The sequence below is a fragment of the Solanum verrucosum genome, unplaced genomic scaffold (genome assembly GCF_900185275.1).
Source record: "Solanum verrucosum unplaced genomic scaffold, falcon-dt-bn FXZP01000261.1, whole genome shotgun sequence".
Lineage (NCBI taxonomy): Eukaryota > Viridiplantae > Streptophyta > Magnoliopsida > Solanales > Solanaceae > Solanum > Solanum verrucosum.
Genome location: NW_026019969.1, coordinates 4,094,806 through 4,114,233, shown reverse-complemented (window position 1 = coordinate 4,114,233; position 19,428 = coordinate 4,094,806). Strand labels below are relative to the sequence as shown.

At 33.3% G+C, this 19,428-nt stretch overlaps 3 protein-coding genes across 3 annotated transcripts; 1 reads left to right on the top strand and 2 right to left on the bottom strand.

The window, feature by feature from the left end:
• The first annotated feature begins 3,300 nt into the window (after positions 1-3,300).
• On the top strand, positions 3,301-6,799 carry LOC125816198 (putative calcium-transporting ATPase 13, plasma membrane-type). Its single transcript, XM_049495782.1, is given in 4 exon segments — positions 3,301-3,351; positions 3,354-4,236; positions 4,404-4,957; positions 5,167-6,799. Coding segments are annotated over 4 exon segments (3,117 nt in total). The 3' UTR covers positions 6,796-6,799.
• A 3,879-nt stretch (positions 6,800-10,678) lies between these two features.
• On the bottom strand, positions 10,679-13,786 carry LOC125816102 (perakine reductase-like). The gene is made up of 7 exons (XM_049495697.1): positions 13,685-13,786; positions 13,225-13,395; positions 12,004-12,207; positions 11,665-11,837; positions 11,296-11,392; positions 11,009-11,162; positions 10,679-10,860 (listed from the first exon to the last, which is right to left on the bottom strand). Exons 1-7 carry the CDS (start codon positions 13,736-13,738, stop codon positions 10,679-10,681), a joined length of 1,035 nt encoding a protein of 344 aa, XP_049351654.1. The 5' UTR covers positions 13,739-13,786.
• Positions 13,787-15,657: 1,871 nt separating this feature from the next.
• Positions 15,658-19,418, bottom strand: LOC125816101 (perakine reductase-like). The gene is made up of 7 exons (XM_049495696.1): positions 19,359-19,418; positions 17,960-18,130; positions 16,834-17,037; positions 16,496-16,668; positions 16,267-16,363; positions 15,979-16,132; positions 15,658-15,839 (listed from the first exon to the last, which is right to left on the bottom strand). Exons 1-7 carry the CDS (start codon positions 19,416-19,418, stop codon positions 15,658-15,660), a joined length of 1,041 nt encoding a protein of 346 aa, XP_049351653.1.
• Between the last annotated feature and the right edge of the window lie 10 nt (positions 19,419-19,428).

The window sequence follows — 19,428 nt, the reverse complement described above, 5'->3', positions numbered from 1 at the left end:
GTTTGGTAGGGTGTATTGGTCATGATATTATTTAATCTTTTGTTTGATAAGATTTTGAGAAATATTTCCAGAATAACTAAATTCTCCATTTTATATACTCTATGGTTTAAGATTCCATTTATTGCATGTAACTTTGTATTCTTTTCCCCTTCCCTACTGGAATAAAAATAAGCAAAAGTTTGGAAGAATAACAATTAAAAAATAAATTAATTAAAGAGAAAGAATCAAAGTTGTTAACTAAAGAGACCTAGTGACTAATGTGTTAGAATTAAAACTTATTAATGGTAGAGTGATTCACAATAATCTAGATTAAAATTTTCTAAAACAAATTGGAAGTTAACTAGTCTTATGAAATTTCCTACAATTGTTCTCCTGAATTCTTTATTTGGATATTCACAATTAAAAATACAGAAATTAATGATGAACAAATTATATAACCAAATTGCAAAATTCCCTAATTATATTTTTCTAGATATATATATATATATGATGTAACTATAGATACGTCATACAAATTACAATGTCAAATTCTACATCCCGGACCCCTCATAATTAAATTGGAAGCTGAAATTTTGTTATTATTATTAGATAGAAAAATAAATGTGGTCCCCTTCGATATATATATATATATATAACACAATTAGTACGTTGTCGTTGAATGATTCAATTAATATATATGAATATATTATCATAAATTAAAAGACATCATCAAAAGTTGTAATGAACGATAAAATACATTCTTATTCTAAATTAAAAGTTTCAATCAAGTTTGCATCTTGAATTTAAGTTGCGTTTGATAAGAAGTGTTTTACTTTAAAATAATTCTTTTTTTAGTGTAGATCAAAATCAATCGATCCTTTTAAAGTGGATGGAAAAAACAAAAAACTATAAAGAAGATGCTGACTTAATTCTTTTTTTTTTTTTTAAAGTTTCGACTATATAGTAAAACAAAAATAATAAAGTATTAAAGGAAGACTTGACTTATTACTAGAGTCTCCGCCCCCATACATACACTACCGATACGATAAAGTTGGCATCATGTGAGATTTAGGGGCAAATTTATATGTTAAAAATGGAGCACGTGAATCTTATAGTCTTTTTATAAAATTAAATATTTCATGTGTATACTTTTTGAAAATTTATAACTGTTATTTATTGATAATGCATTTTTTTCCTTCTTCTATAATAAAAAACGCACACATATTCTAAAAATTTTAAATTAGCCTCTCACATCGAGTATACCTACTTTGCATCAACAATATCAAACTCGATAGAGTATGAGCAACAATAATATATTCATAAAAAATCATCAGAAGCCATAATTAGCAATTAAAATGATCTTCAGTTTTTGGAATAATTAAGCAATAATTCATAAAAGCACTTCAACTCAATAATAGTCCCTTCGTCACATGTTACTTGTCCATATTACTAAAAATATCTCTCCCAAATTACTTATCAATTTACAAAATTAAGATATAGTTAATTGAAAATTTAGTTCTTTGAAAGTATAAATGTTGTAAAATTCCAAGAAGGTTCCAACCTTACTAATTTGATTAATAAGACAGACAAATACAACGCATTAAAAAGAGTTAAAAGGTAAATGAGTAACAATACCTTTTTTATCTATGATTTCTTAAAGGGACATACAAAGAGAAATTTGGACAAGCGATACAGATAGAGAAACTATTAGTTCAGAAAAATCAGAATATAAATTACTGAAATACACGTCTTATGTTTCCTTATTTCCAATATCTCCTTTTATTTCTAAAAACCTCTAAAATCCCTTATTTATTTTATGTATCCGAGCTACATATTATGTATCCAATTTATTTTATAATGTATCCGAGCTACATATTATGTATCCAGTTTATGTTATAATGTATCTGAGCTACATATTATGTATCCAATTTGTGTACTTTTTAAGGGATTAATGTAATTACAAACTAAAAAGGGATAGATTATAATTTCATATTAAAACTATGTTATTCCTAAAACTTATCTATTAATTAATACTCCCTATGTCCCTAATTAGTTACTTGTCCATTTTTTCTTTTTAGTTGTCCCTAATTACTTGTCCATTTTGACAAATCAAGAAAAGACAAAATATTTTTACCTATTATACCCTCAATTAATTACTTTGAAAATAATAAAACTTCTTGAAAATTTTAAGTTTTTAATTCATCCACTTGATGATTAATAGAGATAAATTGGTAAACTCTCTATGTCAATAATTGCTTTCTTAATAAGTGTGTCAATTCAAAAGTGGACAAGTAATTAGGGACACAGGGAGTAGTAAGCTACCACCTTTATCCATACTCGATAAATGTGAACAGAGATTAATGTGTATAAAAATGAAATAAACGAATTAATAAGAATAATTTAATCAGTTAATGTTTATTTAAGAGGTGTGCAAAATAAAATTTTGACAAATAAAATAGACTCGAAGGAGTATTTGTTTATTTATTGAACCAACAAACTTAGATTCTAATTTCTAGTTATCGAGAAAATAGTAGAAAAACTATATATCAGAAGAAACACGAGTATAGACCTAGAAAATTAACCGGGAATAAAGGTTAAAAGAACACGCAGAGAATCTTTAACGTGCTGTAACTTTTTGCTCGGGACGAAGTCAGAAATTTTATTTAAAATATTCAAAATTTAACATATCATATGAAAAATAATATATTTTTGTATAAATTTCTATATACATAGTAATGTAATTTTTCGACGAAGTATATTCAACTACCCACTGATTACTACATGTGGTTACACCACTGCTACTTGTAGGGCAAGATTTTCGACCTGAGAGTCTAAGTTTTATGCCTTGTCGGTTTAAATAACACTTACACAAACAATCAAATCAATTATTCGATAACTATAGCGAACTTTCTTGGTAATCTAATAAAAATTTAACTAAATTGCTATTACATGCTAATTCTCAAGTGTGTACAATTTTAATTCTCAAGTAAAATCCCAAAATTCTTGCTCCTTCACTATCTTGGTAGACGCAATATATTTACGGCAAAAACCTATCCACACCCGATGTCAACCCCAAATCGATGAATGAATGACATATATCTTAATTTATGGAAAAAGGATCGATGCTGTACCCTATAATCAACGCGCTGTACAATATTCAACACACTTTTGCAAGGAATATGTAAGTGAACTTCTTCACATTTTCCTCAATAGTTGCGCATTGATTATAGGGAGTACCAGGTATCACGTAAAGAAATACTGTAAAATTCATTGAGAGCATCCTGGAAATTGCATGGAACTTTCTTTTTTCCTAGGTTATTTATGCAACTAATTCACACAATGAATGCAACTCAGCAAATTTTCAATATTTACCAGCAGTAAAAAAGAGAAGAAAGAAACAGATAGTACTATTGTTTTTGTGCAAAGAAATCCTAATGGCTATACACACATCCGAACACAGTGATACCATAATGTTTTTAAGCAATGAAAGGGACAGTTACCTTGGAAAACCTCACAAGAGGCTGCAGGTGGTTTTTAGAGCCATATATTTTGTGGCTTTCTTGAACAAGAAAAGGATTGATAGAAACACATTAGTCCTTTCCCAGTTGGTGCGCGATCCGTCCTACATTATCGACATTGAAAGCATCAATGATCATGAGAAACAACTTTTTCATGGCATTAACAAAGAAGCACTTGCCAAGTTGGTCAGAGAGAAAGACTTCAATGGCCTCCTTCAATTCGGAGGAGTGCTACAAGTCGTAGTAATTCTTGGATCGGACCAGAAAGAAGGTATAAGAATGCATGAGAATGGAGTAGAACAAAGGAAGGTTACTTTTGGTTCCAACATTTATGACAAGCCACAAGCCAAGAGTTTCTTGAGTTTTGTAGTTGAAGGTTTCAATGACACCACCATTATCATCCTTCTGGTATGTGCTGTTTTATCCCTTGGCTTTGGGATTAAACAACATGGACCTAAGGAAGGGTGGTATGATGGCGGAAGTATCATCGTTGCAGTTATTCTTGTCCTTGCAGTCTCTTCTATCAGTAACTTCAAACAAAGCAGACAGTTTCTGAAGCTTTCGGAAGAGAGTAAAGATATAAAAGTGGAAGTAATGAGAGAAGGACGTCGACAAGAAGTATCGATCTTTGATATTGTTGTGGGCGATGTTGTGTGTCTCAAAATTGGAGATCAAATTCCAGCCGATGGACTCTTCTTGGATGGCCACTCACTGCAAGTAGATGAGTCCAGCATGACAGGTAAATAGAGACAGACCTAGATATTATTTTCAGTATAAACAATATATATAAAAGAGAGAGACGCCAAAAAGTAGCATAAAAGTTCAGTTTTGAACCTATATTTTAAAGAACTCAGAATTTTGAAGTCATTAAATATATATATATATATTTTGGATCTACTTCTGCAGGTGAAAGTGATCACGTTCAAATCAACGAGACACAAAACCCATTTTTGGTCTGCGGAACAAAGGTAATGGACGGATATGGACACATGCTTGTCACGTCGGTAGGTGCAAACAATGCATGGGGTCAAATGATGTGCACAATAACTGATGACAAGAATGAACAAACGCCACTGCAAAATCGGTTAAATAAACTTACTAAATATATCGGAAATGTTGGTCTGTTAGTGGCTTTTCTTGTTCTAGTCACCTTAATGATCCGTTACTTCACGGGACATACTGAAAATGAAAGTGGACAGAAGGAGTTTGTAGGTAGCAAAACCAAAGCAGAAGATATAATGAATTCCTTGATTCGTATAATTGCGGCAGCCGTAACCATCATAGTGGTTGCAATTCCAGAAGGTTTGCCATTGGCTGTCACACTAACTTTGGCATACTCTATGAGAAGAATGATGCTCGATCATGCAATGGTCCGCAAGCTATCTGCCTGCGAGACAATGGGATCAGCAACCACAATCTGCACAGACAAAACTGGCACTCTCACCTTAAACCAGATGCAGGTGCGTAACTCAAGGCAGATGCAGCCTAGTTTACTGGGTTCAACTGAACCCACAAGTTTCAATATGGAACATAAATATATGTTGAAAATTAGTTGTAAACTTTCAACAAATATTAAATTCTAAACTCATACTTTTAAAATTGCAATGAAACAGTAAGAACTTGAACATAGAACTCACTCTAAAGTAAAATTCTGAATTCACCTTTGCAGGTAACTGAATTTTTCTTGGGAACAGAAATGATTATGACAACATCACAGCTAGCACCTGATGTTGTTCAATTGCTACAAGAGGCTGCTTGCTTTAATACTACTGGTGATGTTTATACAACACCTTCAGGTCCTCCAGAAATCTGTGGAGGCCCTACCGAGAAAGCGATTCTATCATGGGCCCTGACCAGTTTACTAGTGAACTTTAATGAATTAAAGCAAAAGTATCAAATCCTCCATGTTGAAGTTTTCAATTCACAAAAGAAAAGAAGTGGGGTACTAGTAACAAAAAATAGTACGGGAAAAGTTCACACACATTGGAAAGGTGCTGCTGAGATGATTCTAGCTATGTGCTCCACTTATTACGTAAAAAGTGGAAAAATTGCACCTATAGATCATGAAGAAAGAAAAGAACTTGACTTGAAAATTGAATATATGGCAAGCAAAAGCTTGCGATGTATTGCATTTGCTTACAAAGAAAGCAATGCAGAAAACCAAGCTCTTGAAGAAACTCAACTAACCTTACTGGGTCTGGTGGGTCTAAAGGACCCATGTAGGCCTGGTGTTAAAGGGGCAGTAGAATCTTGCAGGGCTGCTGGTGTTAGCATCAAAATGATTACTGGGGACAATGTGTTTACAGCTAAATCAATAGCTTTTGAATGTGGAATACTCCAACCAGGTGAAGACCTGAACATTGCAGTTATTGAAGGACCGGCATTCAGGAATTATTCACAAGAAGAGAGAATGGAGATTGTTGAAAAAATACGAGTGATGGCAAGGTCTTCACCATTTGACAAGCTTTTGATGGTTGAATGCTTGAAGCAGAAAGGCCATGTTGTAGCGGTAACAGGCGATGGAACAAATGATGCTCCTGCCCTAAAAGCAGCAGATATTGGACTTTCCATGGGGATCCAAGGCACAGAAGTCGCAAAGGAGAGCTCTGATATAGTTATCTTGGACGACAATTTCACTACAGTGGTCACAGTCTTGAAGTGGGGAAGGTGTGTGTATAATAACATTCAAAAGTTTATTCAATTTCAACTCACAGTAAATGTTGCTGCCCTTGTTATCAACTTTGTTGCTGCTGCTTCATCTGGAGAAGTCCCTCTGACAGCAGTCCAACTTCTGTGGGTCAATCTCATAATGGATACTCTGGGGGCCTTAGCTTTGGCAACTGAACGACCCAGTAGCGATCTAATGAACAAGAAACCAGTTGGACGAACTAAACCACTGATAACTGGAGTGATGTGGAGGAATCTCCTTGCTCAAGCCTTGTATCAGATAACGGTGCTATTGATCCTGCAGTTCAAAGGAAGTGCCATATTTCATGTGAATAAGAAGGTAAAAGACACCTTGATATTCAATACTTTCGTTCTGTGTCAAATTTTTAACGAGTTCAATGCAAGGAATTTGGAGAAGAAAAACATATTCCGTGGAATACTGAAGAATAGACTATTTGTTGGGATAGTGGGAGTGACAATAGTTCTCCAGGTAATTATGGTTGAATTCCTGAGGAAGTTTGCTGATACTGAAAGGCTGAACTGGACGCAATGGGCTGCATGCATAGGGATTTCATCATTGTCATGGCCTATCGGTTGGATTATAAAGTGCATTCCTGTATCCAACAAATAAAAATTTCAACTTCGACCACTAAAGTTGTAGCAAAAGACACAGGAATCTTCAAGTAGCTCCTCTTTTCTTTTTGTCTTGTCCAATCTTAACATTATAATAGGTTAAATAGCTTGTCCTCTTTTTTGTTTTTTTAATTTAAGCTTTTCTTTCTTCATTTCTAATTTTACTTCATTGCAACTTAAATTTATCCACATGCCAAGTTTCGGTAAAAGTGAAAAGACGGAAAATGCTAGGAAACTTACCAAATCTTCTCTTAAAATAAGACTAAAGATAACAGAAATTCTAGTCCATTTAACAATTGGCTCTAGGGTCCACAATGTAAACTTTCCTAGGCTCACAAAAGTTTTTCCATGGATAAAATATACTAGGATTTAGAAGACTCTTGCTATCCAAAAGTTGACAAGAGTTTCTCAAAGTCAAAAACAACGAAGATATGCTAATGCTTGAGGAGCACATTTGATTTTCCACAAGAGGTTTTACCTTAAAAATGAGACATTGCAGTAGTTTCTTCCATAACTTTATGTAATATGGAAACTAAGAGTAGCTAAAGGTAGTCAACAATCAAAGAGATCCTACACATAGAAAGTTCAATTGGATATTTTGGAAGATATATTAATAATTTGTTTGACTTAGAAAGTTTGCAGTGATATAAGAAAATGTGACACATAGAATTATAGGTATTCTATGATTACGTAGTGTTGTTGTAGCACCTCTTTCATCTCAGTCATCCTTCTTAATTTATTAATTTTTTTACTTTCAAAAAAGAAAAGTTAAGAAGGATGACTCATGAGATGGAGGAGTTACTACGAGAACACTATGTGATAGGATTACCAATGCACAAGATTTTGCACAAGTGATGTTGGCATACTATCAGAACTCAGCTTGTATGTGGTTTGGGTGGACTGTTCTATATTACTTGTCACAAATTGATGTTTTTGTTTTATTTTCAAGTGGTGTCAGCTTATAATATACACACAAGCATTATTTCTAAAAAAAAAACAATTATTTGCATATATACTTATTTGTGATTTTTCTCAACAAAGTGTTGTCGCATGATAGCTCTAGTAGTAGTGTGTTTCTACCATAGTCTATCAAATGAAAAATGAGTTCTATAAAATGGTTATGATGCCAGGAATTCGTCTAAAAATAAACGTCAGACCTCCAAGGCCCAACATATTCACATATTAAATCCAATATAATGCTAATGTTAAGATGAAAATGTAGACCTACAAAATTGCACAATAGTAAAAGAAATGAACATATCTGCCAGAGGGTATAGGTAACACACACGGATGCTTAAAAGATAAAGAAAAACATTGTCTAAGATGATTGTGTCGCATCCAACATATACTTCTTGATATGTGTATATTATGATGATAGAATTTGCTAAAATGTGACAAGGTAGACTTAAACTCGCACAGAGTAAAACTTCTTGACCAACAATCTATCGAAAGCCACTTCTTTCTTTTATATCCCTTTGGCACAACAAATGAGGAGCCATTTCAACGTTGCACTTACTGGGGATCGGAGTTTTCCATGCACTAAACCTCAATGTTATTCACACGTCCTCAATGAGACATTGAACCAAAACTACGGGATTTGGCCAAACTCATAGCCAACACTCTCCCTCCGCCCCTGAATTTTTGGCGACACTACATAGAAAAAGGCTTCATAATCCGGATCTATAATCTTAAATCAATGCGTGCAGACTACCAATACATCCATTATTACTTCTTTTTTTAATGGTAACAAAAGCAAAGTTAGCTCTTCCTTTGTCAAATTTTTAAATCACAAGTTTCAAAATTCTTTCTTCCTTAAACTCCATGCCCAGACATACTTCATCATATAAAATGGGACGTAAAGAGTATAAAAAAGATAATCTAATTTTTTTTTCGAATTATTCAAATTGAAGCTCTACATTAGTTTATGCTTTGGAACTGAAATAAGGGGGAAATCACAAGAAAAAGCAGACCATGATTTATTTATTTTTAATTTTTGCGACATTCAGTAACCCTAGATTAGAAAATGTTCATTTTCCTATTAAAAGCTCCACCTACCCATAAATTTGATCCACACAAATAAGCAATTAAACAAATTGCAGAGTATACGATGAGCAGTACAGTCAAAATAGTATATTGAATGAGTGGTTGAGAAGAATCGTCACCTAGGGTTTCGAAAGGCCACAATTATATATGACTGACCCCATGCTTGCTCGCTCCAAGTTTGTAGGGACACAGGAATAGAAAAATATGACTAGGGATTCTTTAAGGGGGGACATACTTTGTACGGAGTGTACTTTGATTGAGATTTAACTATGGAGCACTGTACCTGCTTAATTGCAGAAAACACCATTTCTCTCAAGGAGCTTTTTTTTTACCTTTCTATTTTTTCATCGGTTCAAAATTGAAAGAAGAAGAAAAAAAGAAAATAACAGAGCAAAACAAATTTTGGAAATTTGTTTATTACTAGCTCTTGTCAAATAATAGTTGTCCAACACCAGAATTAAGAAACAGTAAATGATTTGAATAAATTTACCAAATCACCCATATTAAATATAAGTCGTCTAAAAATTGAAAAATAAATACTAGTATTTAATAATAGAGATAAAATAGATACAATATAATAAATCATTCATTAATCAAATAAACTGAACATGTAGTATTGGACATATAGTCCTTCGGGATGACTCAGTTAATTTGGATGATGGTTATTCACACGGATGATTCAAGATCGATCCCCCTTCAATGCCTTTTGAGTCAAGCCTATCGCATAAGGCTTGCCTCGTGCAAACAACTAAAAATGAATGGAGAAATACTTTTAATATATTAGACTCTTTTAGTGTTGGATATATAATAATTTGTTTTAATAAAAATGATAAAGCCAAAAATAAATAACTTTTGAGGTGTTTGAAACATAAAACTTTTTTTTCTGTTAAAATGACCTTAAAAATGTTTAACACTAGAAATATGCTTGTTAAATTTCTTTTTAGGCAACATGTTGCCAAACTAGCAATAACGCTAATTAATGTAAGGGCTTAAACATAATTTTCCCTCTCAATTATTATAAATTCTTATTTTACACATTTTTTTTTCACAACAACCTATGACAATTTAATTTGAAAATTACATAGCTAGAAATAGCGGTAGGCATGGTATAGTAACTATCAAAATCGAAATATTTAAAATCATGGTTTGAGTTTTATGATATTTGGTATGTATTTTTTACATTTTAATATTTGATATGGTATTTGATGGTTATAAAAAAAAATATCGAACACCATATCAAAGTATATAATTACATATAAAATTCATATATATATGTAATTATATAATACTAGCACATATATAAAATAGTAACTAATTATTTAGATGTTGAATTTTTTATTACTCTATCTTGATTTAAATATTCTTTTTGGGTGACTTATTAAGAAAGAGAAGTGTTTGTACTTTATTTTGAATATTTTTATATGTGTCAGATATTAGTATGATATAATTGACGTTTCTCAAAAAATCAAAATTATAATTCTTATTATACGAATACATGTATGTGAAAAGCTTGAAGTTGATCAAACCACGATAACTGATTTACCGTACCGTATCATATCGAATTATATTGATACGATAATAATATAATATTTTAAAAAATTGTAAACTAAAATTACCAAATCAAACTTTTAAATACTGTACCAGGTCCACCCTAGCTAGAAACTCCCTAAAAGGTCAAAATGATTTGCACGTTTACTCCACAAAAAATAAAAATAAAAATAAAAAAGGTCAAGTTGTCAAATGGCTAACATATGCCCAAATCCCTTATAACACCTTTTTTTAAAATAAAATTTAAATCCATTGCCATATAATTCCTTTCAATAGCACAGGATTAATGATCATTTGGTTGGTGGTGGTGTAATGGAAAACTTATATGATGTGTTATAAAGACTCGTGCCAATTCTTTGCCCTGCCACTTCACTGACGGGCACTGCATCAGAAAGCTCTTTTATGTCTTCTTCTCTGAGCTTTACTCTCACGGAACCGATGTTATCATGAAGATTTTTTATCTTTGTTGTACCTATAATAACAGACAAGAGACTAACTCAGTATTCACAACATCATGTCTTTTAAGAGATCAAAGCTAGCACAAGTGAGTGCTACTCCTTTCTGTACAAGTACTCTAAGATCATCTTTGTATTAGTGAAACTACGAGAAGAATTGCTTACCAGGAATAGGTACAATATCATCCCCTTGGTGAAGGACCCATGAAATAGCAAGTTGAGCTGGAGAGCATCCATGCTTCCTGGCTATTCCTTCCATACGAAAATATATAGATTTGTTCTTTTCAAAGTTCTCTCCTGTAAACCTAGGGTGTGTAGTCTGATAGAGAGTAAGCGAAACCAGAATCATAAGAGCATGAAAAATGAAATTAATATAAAAAAAAAATTATAATAATAATGAAACATCAAAGAATTTAAATAAAAGTAAAATAAACAACGGCTTGTTTTCTTACCAAAAAGCTGTTGGCGGGCAAGCTTTCAACAACTGCTTTTCCAGCAAAAAGCCCACGTCCAACAGGGCTATATGGGACAATCCCAATTCCAAGCTCCCTAGTAGATAATGATAGAATGAGAGAATTGAAAACTTTCTGTTTAGTGGTTCACTGGTTCATAATTCCAACTGGGGGAGGAAATAATATATTTTCACACAAAAGGAAACAAGAAAAATGATAAATAATTATCTAGTGGGAATGTGCCTTTTTTCAGTTAGATAGTGCTCCAAACTATACTAACTAGTAGAAAGTCCAAATGTGTGGAGTCATGTCTTTGATTTCAAGATTCTTTTCTTCTTTTTCAAAATGTGTAATGAAGTGTAGAGAAACCTGCAAACTGGAATTATGTCATCCTCAATGTCACGCGTCCATAGAGAATACTCCTGCTGTACAGCAGTGATAGGATGAACTGCATGTGCTCTCCTTATTGTCTCCGGGTGAGCTTCAGACATGCCAATATACTTTATTTTACCTTCTTCAACTAATTTTTTGAGTTCTCCCATCTGTAATACAACTCACCACAATAAGAAATAGTAGAGATAGAAGAGCTTCACGGGAAAACTAAAAGCAAGAATCTTGATTAGGAATGCAGGCATTCCTACTTAAAGCAAATGAATATTATGAGGGCTAAGGGCCCAAAATTGAACCATATATAGGCAGATCACTCACTGTTTCCTCAATGGGCACTGTTGTGTCTATACAGTGCACATAGTAGAGATCAATGTAGTCCACTTGTAGGCGCTTTAAGCTAGCTTCACAGCAGGAACGAACATATTCAGGAGTTCCTTTCACTGTAATCTTAGTTGGTTCGATCTTATAAATACCGAACTTTGTTGCAAGCTGTATTATTTCTCGAGGCAATTGCTTTAATGCCTGAAACAGTGAAAAACTTCGATGAATTACGGACTACTTAGGAAAATCAAGCAGCTCTTTAAGTGAATGGTAGTGGGCTTCTGGCATTCCAGTACCCCATTTAGTACATGAACCAAAGATAAAGAACATAGTCCAAATCTTTTTCCAGTCCAACATTGCCATTACACCTCATTTTTTTTGGCATTAACAGTTCCCTTCCATTTTCATTTTCTGCCCACTTAAGATATGCTAGATGGAAAACAAAACTCTTCAACTCCGTGAATATTCTGTTGAGGAAAATATGACTTGAGCTAATACTTCTATCAACAAGTTTGTAGAAACTTCTCTTTTTCAAATGCAACCAGTCAGTGATTAAGACTGAAAAGCAAAACAAATTCAGTAGCCTGATAGAACATTTATCTGATGAAGCATGAGAAAAGTGGCAACACTTTCATCTTATAGCTGGGCCAGTTTTTTTCAGGTTTTACCAAAAAAATCCTCACCATGTGTTTCATAGAGACTCTAATTATGGAGGTGGCCAGTTCACCATTGAGAAAAAACGATTCTCTGTATAATCATACCACATTATTAATGTGTTCATCAGATAGTGTAATACTAGTAGCCTCAAAAAGTGATAGCTTATATGGACACTATAGCTGAAGTTTAATTACTACCAAGTAACAAAAAGGGTTGCAATAAGATAATTTTAAACTAAACCTAGTGAAGATGAGGGGATTTCAAGTACTTTTCCCATTCATGCCTCTTCCCCACCTCCACCCTTCTCTCCTTTTAGCTGAAGGAGATAATTTTACACATGAACATCTATAATTGATGCATACACAAGTTTATTATATCTTACATGTTCACTGTTTTATCATGTTAAGATCATTCGAGAATCATCAAGCTGGAAAAATAAAGAAGACCATCTTGTACTCCACTTTCTTTGTTTTGTTTATACAACATTCCATGGAAAGTGTAATGGATGTTTCTAATAATAAAAATGCATCTTTTGATGTGAAACCAATTGTCTGTAGTTACCTTTCCAACTAAGTATTCATTTGCATGATCCATGCCATAAACATCTGATGTGTCAAAAAATGTGACTCCTTTACCAAAAGCCTCCTTGATTATTGCAATCCCTTCCGCCTCAGGAACAGGAGAATTATAGACTCCGGTGAGCCCCATACAGCCGAAACCTAATTTAGAGACCTAGAAACAAAGCTTCAACATGCAGTGAATGACCATTGCATCAAATTATATGAACACTATCTTGCCAAATAAACAATTTTGCAAAAAGCTACTACATACACTACAGAAATAAAGTACTTTGTCATATCCTTCAGAATTCCCACAAATTAAGAACACTACCAATGTGTAAAAACCAGACGAAATCGAAGTACTCTAAAATTAAACCTACTTCCAATACAAATAGACACAATTAGAACTGATAAAATGCGACATTGTTAAAAAAATGTATCATATAGCTTGAAGTTTTTACCTCAAGTCCTTGACTTCCCAGCTTTACTCTAGGCATCTCAACTGCGTCCGCCATTGCTCAAATGGGAAAAACACTCTTTTGACTGTTTTCTTCTCTTTTGGTTTTAAAATTGAGTGTAAATTGTAGTGATTCTATGGAGATATATATATACACTTTCGCCATTGACGTTTTTTTCGCCCCTGTGAGGAGAGCGATTAGGTAAGCAGGGGTGCTTGCGTCAACGATTACGTTAATCTTGCTATCATTTTCAGTCTAACTTGATAAATTATGCATTATTAGAAATAATTTAGATATATTATTTCCTTATATTTTTAGTTCAAAATTCAAATATACTTCAATGTAAATTTGTCCTTAATTTTGACAGAAAAACATGTGTTAAGCTCAAAATTAAATGAGTCGCTTTCAATTTTAAATATTCGATTTTTGAAAAAACTCACCCATTTAACTGGATCCAACCTATTTTCTTTCTTTTTTTGGAGAAGGGCTGAAAATACCCTCAACTATTTGAATTGATACAAAATTATCCTTCATCCATCTTTCGGCCCTCAAATACCACTGACGTCAACCTTTTCGATAAAAAATACCCTTAATTCTATTGTCCACACTTATAAGGTGGACGAAGGACAATATTGTACCAAATCTTATAGCTTAAGGATATTTTAGGCCATTTTTTCGTTAAAATAATTTGAAATTACTTAATATATAGGCTCATATAGTTGGTTTGATTTTGGATCTTGTCCATCATTTCAATTTTTTTTCAACTTATGATAAAACAAGGGAGAAAAAAGGAGTAAAATAATGACGTCATTCATACATTAGTATTAGTTCAATAGAAGATGATTTAATTAAGTAACTATGTACGTATACTGCATTTTTCTTTCGTGTGTACCCAAAATTCAAAATAAAAGAATGAAAATGACATTTTTCTCCTATCTCCCCTCTCCCCCGCCCCACACACACTATGATAATAATACAAATTAAAAGAATATGAAAATGTAAATTTATTTAAAGTTTGAGTTCATGATATCCTAATTAAGAATTAGAGAACTTTAAAAAAAAAAAAAGAATAATAGGAGGGAATGAGCAAGACAATTGAATAATTGATAGAAAATATATATAATGAAAAACAAAACTTATTTTTTTAGATGAAAAATAAGAAAGGACAAGTATGATTTTTTGTTGGATCTCTATTATGAGTTGGGTTATAATAATTGGTGGGATTGATTCAAAATAGGACAATAGTAACATATCATGAAATTAATAATTTTTTAAAATATTATTTCAAGCGTATCGGGACAAGACATGAAAATTATGTGATTCTTATTATTTATTTGAGAAGAGTTTAAATTTTAATCAATTAGATTAGGTAACATAATAAATAAATATTTAATGATTTTACTTTAGGGGACTTTGTTAAAAATAAGGGCAAATATGAGTCAAATGGTTAATATCAAGTGTATTTTTGAGTCAAAAGATTGGCGTCAAGTGTATTTAGGGGCAGAAAGGTGGATGAAGGATAATTTCATACCAATTCAAATAGTTGACGGATATTTTAGGCCCTTTTCCGTTCGTCCAAAGTGTCAAAGCTTGTTGTTTCAACTTGAGACATGTTAAGGAGGTGATAGAACCCATAATTAAAGATCGTAAAGACCCATAAGTCCATAACCCAATGTCACATAATAGTGATACAATAGCAAAGCCATAAATTGATACTTTATGGACCTAAGTCCAGACTTTGGCCTAACAATAGGGGCCAGTGTTTGATTACTACACAAGTAATAACACTAATTTTAAAAAAACTATGCAGCAAATATGATTTCCACTTTGACTGAGATAAAACACAAGCAGACAGTCACATCCTTTATTCAATTATGACAGTACAAAATGAGAGGAATTATATGGCAATGGATTTAAGAAGCAAAAGAGTAACAAACAAGCTAGAGCCTGCACTTTCAATAGCACAGGATTAATGATCATTTGGTTGGTGGAGGTGTAATGGAAAACTTATATGATGTGTTATAAAGACTCCCGCCAATTCTCTGCCCTGCCACTTCACTGGCGGGCACTGCATCAGAAAGCTCTTTTATGTCTTCTTCTCTGAGCTTTACTCTCACGGAACCGATGTTATCATGAAGATTTTTTATCTTTGTTGTACCTATAATAACAGACAAGAGACTAACTCAGTATTCACAACATCATGTGATCAAAGCAAGCACAAGTGAGTGCTACTTCTTTCTGTACAAGTACTCTAAGATCATCTTTGTATTAGTGAAACTACGAAAAGAATTGCTTACCAGGAATAGGTACAATATCATCCCCTTGGTGAAGGACCCATGAAATAGCAAGTTGAGCCGGAGAGCATCCATGCTTCTTGGCTATTCCTTCCATACGAAAATATATAGATTTGTTCTTTTCAAAGTTTTCTCCGGTAAACCTAGGTTGTGTAGTCTAATAGAGAGTAAACGAATCCAGAACCATAAGAGCATGAAAAATGGATTTAATACAAAAAATAATAATATGAGTAATAATAATGAAACATCAAAGAATTTAAAAGTAAAATAAACAATGGTTTGTTTTCTTACCAAAAAGCTGTTGGCGGGCAAGCTTTCAATAACTGCTTTTCCAGCAAAGAGCCCGCGTCCAACAGGGCTATATGGAACAATCCCAATTCCAAGCTCCCTAGTAGATAAGATAGAATGAGAGAATTGAAAATTTCTCCAAACTATACTAACTAGTAGAAAGTTCAAATGTGTGTCCTTGTCTTTTATTTCAAGGTTCTTTTTCTAAATGTGTAATAGAGTGTAGAGAAACCTGCAAACTGGAATTATGTCATCCTCCACGTCACGTGTCCATAGAGAATACTCCTGCTGTACAGCAGTGATAGGATGAACTGCATGTGCTCTCCTTATTGTCTCCGGGTGAGCTTCAGACAGGCCAACATACTTTATTTTACCTTCTTCAACTAATTTTTTAAGTTCTCCCATCTGTAACATACCTCACCACAATAAGAAATAGCAGGGATAGAAATGCTTCATGGGAAAAATAAAGCAAGATTCTTGATTAGGAATGCAGGCATTCCTCCTCGAGGCAAATGAATATTATGAGGGCTAAGGGACCAAAACTGAACCGTATATAGGCAGATCACTTACTGTTTCCTCAATGGGCACTGTTGTATCTATACGGTGCACATAGTAGAGATCAATGTAGTCCACTTGTAGGCACTTTAAGCTAGCTTCACAGCAGGAACGGACATATTCAGGAGTTCCTTTCACTGTAATCTTAGTTGGTTCAATCTTATATATACCGAACTTTGTTGCAAGCTGTACTTTTTCTCGAGGCAATTGCTTTAATGCCTGAAACAGTGAAATTCTTAGATAAATTACGAATTACTTAAGAAAAATCAAGCAGCTATTTAACTGTGGCAGTGGGTCTTCTGGCATTCCATTACCTTACATAGTACATGAGCCATAGAAGAAGAACATAATTTAAATCTTTTTTTCAGTCCAACATTGCCATTATACACTCATTTTTCCCGCATTAACATTTCCCTTCCATTTTCATTTTACACCAACTTAAGATATGCTAGATGTAAAATCAAAATTCTTCAACTCTATATATTCTATTCAGGAAAATATGACCTGAGTTAACAATCCTAGCAACAAGTTTGTAGAAACTTCTCTTGTTCATATGAAACCAGCCAGTGCTTAAAAGACTAAAAGGCGAAACAAATTCAGAAGCCTGATAGGATATTTATCTGATGAAGCATGAAAAAAACCGGCAACACTCTGTATAATCATGCCACATCTTAAATGTGTTCATCAGATAGTGTAATACTAGCAGCCTCAACAAGTGTAGCTTATATGGACACAAAGATTAGCTGATGTTGAAAGGCAAACAAATAACGAAAAGGATTGCAATAAGATAATTTCAACCTAAATCTAGTGAAGATGAGGAGATTTCAAGTACTTTCTCCGTTCATGCCTCTTCCCCCTCCTCCCTTTTCTCTTTTTCGTATGAATTCTCATGTAACATGGTGGTTTAACAGATGAACATCTATGCATACACAAGCTTATTATATCTTATATGTTCACTGTTTTATCATGTTAAGATGATTCAAGAATCCTCAAGCTGGAAAATTAAAGAAGACCATGTTGTACTCCACTTTATTTGTTTTGTTTATACCACATTCCATGGAAAGTGTTATGGATGTTTCTGCTAAGAAAAATGCATCTTTTGATGATCATGATTCGTGCGACACCAATTGCTTGTAGTTACCTTCCCGATCAAGTACTCATTCGCATGATCCGTTCCATAAATGTCTGATGAGTCCAAAAATGTGACTCCTTTACTAAAAGCCTCCTTGATTATTGCAATCCCTTCCTCCTCAGGAACAGGACTACTATAGGCTCCAGTGAGCCCCATACAGCCGAAACCTAATTTAGAGACCTAGAAACAAAGGTTCAACATGCTGTGAATGACCATTACATCAATATCATATAAACACTACTATACGAAATAGACAATTTTGCAAAAAGGAAGTAACAGCTAAAAAGCAATTTACTGCATCCATTTTGGAAAAGGGTAGAGCATTCTTATTCGTTCAGAGTAAAATTTATCCATTAAATTCACAGGAAAAAGTCCATGAGATTTAGCTTCTGATTCGAATTGTAAATGGACGGGATTTTGTTTAAGCAACAGATCCGTGATCCAGAAGGATTCCATGGGTTTTGAATCCACGGCAATCAGCTAAAACCATAGATATTACACATAAATATAAAAACACATATACATGCATAAAACAAGTAAAGATAGATGTTACATAAGTATTGAGTTCACACTCTCAACTCATATCTGTGGCGTGGAAATCTTGGATAATACAATGGCAAGGGTAGATCCAATGTATAACTTATGGGTTTACCTAACTCAATCACTTTAGCTCGAACCCTTTATATGTGTTAAGAACTCACTAAATAAATATAAATCAGTGTATAACTTTTAGGTTAATCCAAACCCAATAGCTTTGGCTCGAACCTTTTATTTTTTGAAAACCTACTATATACATACAAAATAATAGGTCATGAGTCCAGTGGATTACATGGGTTGTGGTAGAATCGAGAACTCGAAACCACAACATTCAAATCTTGAATTCACCTCTGACCGGTGACAAAAAACTATGAATATTTTAACTTGTTGAATCCTCTTTATATTAAGAAAACTTTTAGTTTAAGATTTTTCGAATTCCCTGGTTAGAATTTCTAGCTCCGCACTAACTAGTACCAATTGAGATAACAAATGTCGATGCCTTAAGAGCTCTGAGTAGCATCATTTTATCCATAAATAGATATTCATACCATGGGACTAATACAATGACAAAATAACAAGACGAAGAGCCTTTTTAGATTGATTTTTAACTTATAAGCTAAAGCCATAAGAGCCAGCTTGGATTAGCTTAAAACTAAGTGTTTATAAACACATTTTTAATTTACTCAAACACTCCATAAAAAAAATGCTAAAAGTTATTTTAGCCTAAAAACACTTAAAATAAGTCGATCCAAACATGCTCAAAATCAAATTACTCTAAAATTAACCCTATTTCCAATACAAAAAGACACAAATAGAAGTGACAAATGCGATATCGTCCAAAAAAATGTATCATATAGATAGAAGTTTTTACCTCAAGTCCTTGGCTTCCCAGCTTTACTCTAGGCATCTCAAGTTCAACTGCGTCCGCCATTGCTCAAATG